Here is an 8,153-nt window from a genome sequence, read left to right as displayed (position 1 = left end):
TTTGGTGGGTCCGCCCGCGCCGCCGCTCCGCCCCCCGCACCTGGAGGCCGGGCCGGAGCGGGGCAGGCGCTGCCGGGCGGTCCCGCTCACCGTCCGCACCCGCCGGTCCCGACCACGGTCCCGGTCCGGGCGCGGCCGCAGCGCCGCTGAGGTTCGGGGAGCGCGGCTGCCGCCTCGCGCCGGTCCGCGCCGGCCAGCCCCGCCCCCGTGCGCTCCTATTGGCCGCGCGCCCAGGCTAACGGAGAGAAGGCGTTCTAATTGGCTGCGCCGGCCGTCAATCGAGAGGCTCCGCCTTCCCGCGCGCTGCCGGTGAGGCGCGGCGGCTGCTTGGATACGGCGGCGGCGGCGCCGCGGGGAGCGAGACCGGCCCGTCTGTCTGTCTGTCCGTCCGTCCGCCCCGCGCGGCAGCCTGCGCACACGGCCCTGCCCCTGCTTCGTGATGCCGCGGCGGCCGCTCCCGCCCCACCCGCCATCACGTCCCCATCACTGCCGGTGTAAGAGTGCCGCACCTCGGCCAGCGCGAGAACACCGGCTGCGCTCTGACCGAGCTCCGGCGGCTGACAGAGAGCGGGGGCGGCCGCCGCAGCACCGAGCGGCTCCCGCGGGGCTGCAGCCCCAGAGCCCGGGGCCGGCCGTGCCTCCCGCCCTGCCTGTCAGCGCCCCGGCCGGCACCACCGTGCCGCCCGCGGGGGGCGCGCGCCGCGCAGGCTCCTCCCCCCGCCCAGCGCGCGTTGGTACGGCCCCGCCGCGGCACCGCCCCTGTCCCTGCGCCGCTTCCGCCTTTCCGCTCCGCGCCGCCCGCCATGGTGAGAGAGCTGGGCCGCGCGTCGGGAATCCACCGGCATCCCGCGGGAACGGCACCGGGATCCGCCGGCATCCCGCGGGAACGGCCACCCGGGGATCCACCGGCATCCCGCGGGAACGCCACCCGGGCATCCCCCCCGTCCCACCGGGCCCGGGAACCCCGGCAGTCCGCCCCCATCCCACCGGGCCCTGGGCCCGCATCTTCGCGCCGCGGGGGCTGAGGGGGGGCGGGATGCGGGCCCGGGGCTCGGGCGGGGGCACTGACGGCCTGTCCGCCGCCCGCAGGCCAAGATCAAGGCCCGAGACCTGCGCGGGAAGAAGAAGGAGGAGCTGCTGAAGCAGCTGGAGGATCTGAAGGTGGAGCTGTCGCAGCTGCGCGTGGCCAAAGTGACCGGCGGGGCCGCCTCCAAGCTGTCCAAGATGTGAGTGGGGCCGGGGGAGCGGGGCCGGGGCGCCGTGCCCGAGGGCTGCGGTCGCAGGCTCTGGCGGCGGTGTGCTGTGAGAAAGAAAAACCTGAAAACCCGCGTGGAAGAGCAGCACGGCTCGCTGGGCCCGAGGGCCGGTGCGGGTCGCTGCTCAGAGGAGCTGAGCCGGGCGCTGCCGGGGTTGGCTGTAGCGGGGTGCAGGGTGAGGGGGCCGGAGCACACGCGGGCTCTGAACCCCCGGTCCGTCCGTGCAGCTGCTCCTGCAGGGCGTGCTCAGGTCCCTCTCTTTCCTCTCTTTTGCAGCCGTGTGGTGCGCAAATCCATCGCCAGAGTGTTGACTGTCATCAACCAGACCCAGAAGGAGAACTTGAGGAAGTTCTACAAGGTAAGGACAGGCCTTGTCCTTCACACTCTTGCTGTTCACAATGACAAAGTGTGTGGGAAGGATTGCTACTTAAAAGCTTAAAACTCAAGGAAAAACTATAATTTATGTTCAGTTCAAAGTTCTCTGGTCATGGTTGCTTTTTAAATATTAGTGCAAGAGTTCTGCAGGCTTGGTGTGAGTCTGCTTTTGCAGGAAAGTCCTCTGGCAGCATCCCTTCTGTGGGGTGGGGTGGACCTGCTGGGATGCAGAAATGGGTTTGCAGAAATGCAGATACTCTTATTTTCAATTTATTCATCTCAGGGGTGACCAAGAAATTCTCTAATTCTATGTGGTTCCGTAATTTTTAGAATATCACTTCCTGGAGTTTGAATTAGATCATATTGAGTGGGGAAAAAAGATCTTTTCAAGAGGTGCTGGATAAGTGGGGCTTGTAAGATTCTGCCTTACTTAAACCTGAGTGAGATCTGCTACAAAAGTCACAATCCACTGGTGTTTCCCAGCGGAGAGGAGTCTCCTGAGCTCCTGGCTGCAGTGGTAGTCCCAGGGAAAAGAGGCTGTGGCAGGAGCTCAGCTGCTGGGTGTCTTTGCAAACAGGGCAAGAAGTACAAGCCCCTGGACCTGCGGCCCAAGAAGACGCGGGCCATGCGGCGCAGGCTCAACAAGCACGAGGAGAACCTGAAGACCAAGAAGCAGCAGCGAAAGGAACGATTGTACCCGGCCAGGAAATTCGCCATCAAGGCATAGCCCTGAGCCAGCTGCACTCCGGGCTGGCCTGGCTCATTAAATGCAGTTTGGATTGAAAGTGTCACTGGTGCTTTCTTTGGTGGGTAAAGAGCCCATAAAGGACTCATCAGCTTAATGGGGGGAAATGGGAGGATTCACACCAAGTGTTTGAGCTGCGGCTGCTAATGGAAATACAGACCTGGCAGTTTATTTTCCTCTGAGGAACAGGCAGTGGATGGGTGCAGATCTGTGAGGCTGGTTCATCCAAACGTGCATGAAGTATTTTAACAGTTTAAAATTTTATCTTGTGCCAGTGTTGAAGGGTTACCAGAAAAAAATTAATTAGTTGAGGGATTTTATGGGACATCATGGAAGCTTGTCAGCACTGGGTTCAGATCCCTGGGCAGCTCCCAAGAACCCCCTGGGGCAGGGCATAGTTTTGGACCAGGTGTTCTCTGTGTGGGCATGGGTGCTGCTGAGGGCAGGAGAGCTCAGGGTATGAAAAAAGTCTGAGCTCCACAGGCACCTCTGAACTCCCAGAGCATCCGTGGCCTCACAATTCCACGCTCCTTTATACCTGCAAAGCCCAGCACGGGTTAAATGATTTGTCTGTGTCCCCCATGGAGTTCTTTGGGACTCAGGGATGGAGCTGCAGTTCCAAAAGCCTTTTTTGGTCCTGATTGTGAGGAAGAGTTCCACAGTGCTGCTGGAGCGTGAGGGCTGCAGCACTTATGGTTTGTATTAGTGCAGCCAATGCATTCGAACATAAAAAATTCCCTATCCATTAGGGAGTTCCTAGATTGGATCCAGATTCTGTTTAGGAAAAAGATCTTAATTCTGCTCCCTCAATTAAGGATTTTTAAGCCTCCAGCTAGTTTTATCCAGAGAGGCCTAGTCGTGCAGGGAATTTCCCCTACATGGTGGCATTGCGAGGGGTGGCTGTGCTGTGATGTCACCTGGGCTGTGACTTTGTCTCTCTTTGGAGCGGGGTGGATGGGACGTGCCTGGCAGCGAGAGGAGCCGGGCTGGCACAGCGCTGGGAGCGGCTCCTCGGCTGGGCTCTGCTCCCGGGCAGGCAGGCAGGGTCACTGGGCTGTGTCTCGTGTCCGGGTGCCCTGCTGGGGCTGGCAGAGCTGCTCCAGGGCAGCATCAGCTGCTTCCACCCCCAGGAGCAGGGGAACCCCAGTGAGGATCCCAGATCTGCTCCTCCCATCCCAGGAGCCTGATGGCAGACGGAGACAGGAGCGGGGCTGGTCCCCTGTGCTGGGAACGGGGCAGGCTGGGGCAGGCAGCTGCTGCCAGATCCTGCCTGGCTGCATTTGGGCTTCTCTGGAGAGCTGTGTGCCCTGTGCTGCTCCAGCACTGTGGCTGAGGGGAGTCTGGCAGCTCTGCCAGCATTCCTGACAACACAGCAAAGCAAACAGCCTGAATTCTGCACTGCAGAGATGGTGGCAGTGTCAGGGTTGCTCCAGGTGGCACCTTCCACCCCAGCCACAGGAACAGCTGCACTGCCAAGAAAAGATCTGCTGTCTCAAGAATCCAATCAGTACAGATCCCTGGCATGCCAATCAAGAGGGTGGGAAACACAAAAGCAGGGAAAAACCCCAACTGAGCAGGCACTGAACATCCAGGAGCCATCCCCATGCTGAAGTGGGAGGCAGTACTGGAGAACAGCTCAGGCTTCACTTTGTGCACAGCCCACAGCAGCCATTTGAGGAGGTGAGCATGTTTCTGGCACTGCACTAAATCCTGGGGCTGAATTACTCCATCCACCCACAGCTGTGTGACAAAACCAACCAGTCCAGCCCTTCCTTCAGAACTGCCCTGTCCTGTCACAGGAGACATCCTGCAGACAAGCAGCCCTTTAAGTGACCAGGAACAACAGAGTGATTGAGAGGACACAGAGGTGAAGTGATGAGCTTCCTTCAGGGCACAGGTGGAGAACACTTGTTCCTGCTGTGAGAGCAAGGCAGAGCGTGTCCTGGCTGGGGTCTCCAGTGGTCTGTGCTGGTTCCCTCTGTACCAGCCAGCCCCAGAGGGTGCCCATGCTGCCCCAGTGGCCCCTGTCCCCCTCTGCTGCCCAGCTGTGGGTCAGTGTGTGACCCTGCGCAGCTGCCGCCAGCCCCAGGTTTAGCACTGGTGTTTGCAGAGCTCAGAGCCTCGGAAATTCACAATGTTTATTTGCTCCTTGTAACTGAAGATGTCCCTCAGCACTGGAGAGGTTTCCTGGGAAAAGACGTTCCTCAACAAATAAATAATTTCCCGGGCGGGGATGAGGACGGAGGAGCAGCTGCTGGCTGGCTGCAGGGCACGGCCCAGGGCTGGTGCTGCTGCACAGGGAGCCCTGGCCCTGTGCCCTGGAACGCTTCCAACAGGACCAGATGTTTCTGCCCAGCACAGCGGGACCGGCCCGGAGCGGATGGTGTCAGTGGGAGCTGGCAGCACCCACTCCTGGACCCATTCTGCATCGGGGACAGGGGCTGGGGGAGGAGGGGCTGCAGAGGACAGGGGCAGATGTGAGCTGGATAATCAGAGTCCTTTAGGATGGAAAACACCCTCAAGATTGAGTCCAACTGTAAACCAAATATTGCTGAGGAAAGCCTAGGACCCGCCTCCCTTGGCTGGTGTTTGCTGCGATGGACACAATCCCCGGGCCTCCTAATGTTTCTGGCATTGCTCCTGTCACCGCTCCTGTCACTTTCCTCCTTCAGGACAGTCCTTGGCTGCTGCCCTGAGCGCTGCCACAGGGCTGACCCTGGTTTCTGTACACAGTGGGACATGTGGGCAGCGGGACATGGAGGGACATGCCAAGTGCAGGGAGCTTGGGAGCGACCACCTGGGCACTCCCAGTGCCCTCGGCTGTGCCATGCCCAGCACAGGCACGCTGGAAGGGCTGGCCCTGCGTGCGAGCAGCGTGTCTGGTGCATCTGTGACCCCGAGCCCCAGGCTGTGAGGCCTGGCAGGGAAACACGGCATCCCGCTGGCCTCGCAGATGGCCTGGGTCTGCCCAGGGCAGCCGCCCGCGCCCGGCCCTGAATGCCCGTTTTGTTGGCCAGGCTGGGGGAGGCCTTGCCCCGCGCTGCCCTGGTCCTGCTGCTCCGTGAATACGGGCAGTGTGTGCACACAGCGCCGCAGGGCTCAGCTCCCGCCGGCCCGGGGGCAAAGGTGGCCCTGGGGCTGCCAGGGCTGGGGGCTGCTGCCTGCTGGGGCTGCTGGCTCCCAGCCAGCCTGGCTGTGCATCCCTAGGGAGATGGAGAAAGCCCCTGCACCAGGCTGAGCCCAGCCATGAGAGCCGTGCCGTGCCGTGCGTGCTGCCAGGGAAGGGGTGTCTGCAGGTGCACCCCACCAGCCCAAGGGGTTGCCATGGTGAGGCCGGGGTGCTGTGGAGCTGGTGCTGTAAGCCTGGGAAAGATTTCTGTTTCCACTGGTGAGTGAGTCAGCGGCGGCACCGCCAAGGCCCGTGCTCCCCTCCCTTCCCTCCGGCCACCGCCACCGCCCGCTGCCCAGCCCTTTCCCACAGCTGCTTGGGGTCGTCAGCCTTGGCACCTGTGTCCCCACATCACACCACGTCCCTGCACCTCCCTGCGCTCCTGGAGACTGACCAGAGGCCCTGGTGGCACCAATGTTCTCCCACCAAACATGTCCCAGCATGGGCAGCAAATGGGTGGGGGCACAGCATGAGGGCTGTGGTGCTGGCACTGAGCCTTCTGCTCCCCGGGCATGACCTGGGGGCTACTGGCATGGCTGGGCACCGTGTCCCAAGCAGAGCCCTCTGCCAAGCCCCAGGTCCTGGAGCCTGGCAGTGCCCAAACAGCTGAGCTGCAGGGGATCCAGGTGGAGGCAGCTTGTGGGGTGGAACAAGGACTGAAGTCCTGGTGCACCCTCAGTGGGTGCCAACAGACTGCAGCCATGGGCAAGCTCTGGCCGGGATGTCACCTGCCCTCTGCGCATCCTGCCCACCCAAAGACTGGCCACCCCCAGCTCAGCTCAGCCCCGAGACAGCTCAGCACTGGGCTGGCACCCTGGGGAGAGCAGGACGCCAGCCTGGGCAGCGGGGCCAGGAAGGAGGCAAAACCACCACAAACAAACCAGCCCGGCCAGTAACTGAGAAGGGGGGGTGGGCTCAGGGCTCACTGCCCGGCTGCACCGAGGAGATTTTGGGCACCAGAGCCACCTGCCCAGATGGCCTCAGCTGCCCTTCCCCAGGCGCCACATCGCTGTCACGGGGGCTTCGAGCACCACAGCCCCCCAGCATCCCTGCTCAAGCTTCATTTGCTGCTTGCTGCTGAACTGAGAGATTTTAATCTTTTAATCACGTTATGAGCCGAGGTGGTGCCGGCCACGCACAGGAGGAATGTCTGGAAGTCAGCAGCGCTGTCGCAGCGGGAGCCCATCCTGCCCCCACCCACGTGTCCCCACTGTGTCCTGCTTGGGGACTCCTGTCCTGCCCAGCCTGCCTTGTCCTGCGGCCGAACTGGGACCAGGGGCAGAACGTGGCACCAGAGAGCAGGACCAGCCATCGGGGACCCGTGCCAGAACAAGGATCAGCTCACAAAGGGCTGCTGGGACTGAGACTCCCCTCCAGAGCCCGAAGGACCCGACACAACGCAGTGCTCTGACCATGTGGGTTTCATCCCTCCCTCCCCGTGTTTTCTGGCCGAGGGGAGCGGAGGGGTGTCCGTAGCCCAGCCCAGCACAGCGCGGAGCCACGGCAGCCCCTGCGGAAGAACAACAAAGCCCTGGAATTAGAGATGTGCTGGGAGTTTACTTTACCACAAAAAAATGTCAGAAATCCGTATTGTTTGTACAGGGATTTGCTGGGGATCGCTAGATAAAAGCCTGGCAGGGACCCAGTCGGGGGGGAAAAGTCGGCCGGCTCCTTTTTGGTGGCGAAGACCCACGGCCAAACGAGGGGGCTGTGCATGGCAGGGACAGGGACAGGGACAGGGGCAGGGACAGGGGGGACAGGGGCAGGGGGTGCAGGGGCAGGGACAGGAGCAGGGGCAGGGACAGGGGCAGAGGCAGAGGCAGGGACAGGGGCAGAGGCAGGAGCAGAAGGGGCAAGGATAGAGACAGGGGCAGGGACAGGGGCATGAGCAGGAGAAGGGGCAAGGACAGGGACAGGGACAGGGGCACAGGAGAAGGGGCAGGTGGTGCCGTGAGCCAGAGGAGGATCTGGGAGCAGCGTGGGGCCAGCAGAGGGGGAGCCAGGCTGCCCCGCGCCTGGCACCAGCCTCATGTCCCCGCAGTGGGAAACCTTTCCGCATGCAGGGACGCGCCGGTGCCAGCTCCGCAGCCGCCGGTGCGTGCGGGGCCCGGCGGGGCCGAGGGGCCGCTGCCCGCACACACGGCCAGCACCGGGAGGGCGGGGGCTGCTCTCACCCGGGCCCCCCCCGGGGCCCCCCGGCAGCTCCGCGCTTGCCAAGCTCGGAGCAGCCCCAGGGCAGCTGCTCGCCGTGCCCACGCTCAGCTGCTCCGCGCCCGGCACCCGCCTCGGCTCCCGGCGGCTCTGGGGCTGCAGTTCGGGCTGGACGGAGCCAAAGCTGCTCCCCAGGACCCGGCAGGGACCGGGACCCTCCTGCCTCTGCAACGCCCTGGCACCGTGCTGGTGCTGCTGGGGGAACGTGGGGTGCCCGCCCTGGGCAGAGGTGCCTGCAAGGTGTGACAGCAACCCCTGGCACTCCTGGCCGTGGAAGTCGGGTCAGTGGACGAGGAGGGCGAGGGACAGGGACAGTGAGGGATGGGGACGGTGAGCACCCACCCTGCCCGCTCCTCCCTGCCCAGCTCCAGGACAAATGACAGCACACGCAGCCCGC

General features: G+C 63.2%; 2 protein-coding genes across 2 annotated transcripts in view; one reads left to right on the top strand and one right to left on the bottom strand.

The window, feature by feature from the left end:
- SCAI (suppressor of cancer cell invasion) overlaps nucleotides 1-805 on the bottom strand; it is a 38,537-nt gene extending 37,732 nt beyond the window's left edge. The window contains exons 1-2 of the mRNA XM_041483868.1: nucleotides 510-805; nucleotides 41-235 (exon numbers count right to left, since the gene is read on the bottom strand). Coding sequence (XP_041339802.1) covers nucleotides 41-235; nucleotides 510-805 — 491 coding nt within the window. The remainder of the gene's footprint in view (nucleotides 1-40; nucleotides 236-509) is intronic.
- On the top strand, nucleotides 458-2,416 carry RPL35 (ribosomal protein L35). The gene is made up of 4 exons (XM_041483926.1): nucleotides 458-806; nucleotides 1,090-1,226; nucleotides 1,533-1,614; nucleotides 2,209-2,416. The coding sequence occupies exons 1-4, from the start codon at nucleotides 804-806 to the stop codon at nucleotides 2,356-2,358; spliced, it is 372 nt and encodes a 123-aa protein (XP_041339860.1). The 5' UTR covers nucleotides 458-803; the 3' UTR covers nucleotides 2,359-2,416.
- Nucleotides 2,417-8,153: the final 5,737 nt, after the last annotated feature.

Source organism: Pyrgilauda ruficollis, unplaced genomic scaffold (genome assembly GCF_017590135.1).
Source record: "Pyrgilauda ruficollis isolate IOZ18807 unplaced genomic scaffold, ASM1759013v1 scaffold62, whole genome shotgun sequence".
Lineage (NCBI taxonomy): Eukaryota > Metazoa > Chordata > Aves > Passeriformes > Passeridae > Pyrgilauda > Pyrgilauda ruficollis.
The sequence above is the reverse complement of the archived record's forward strand: the minus strand, read 5'-3'. Positions and strand labels throughout refer to the sequence as shown.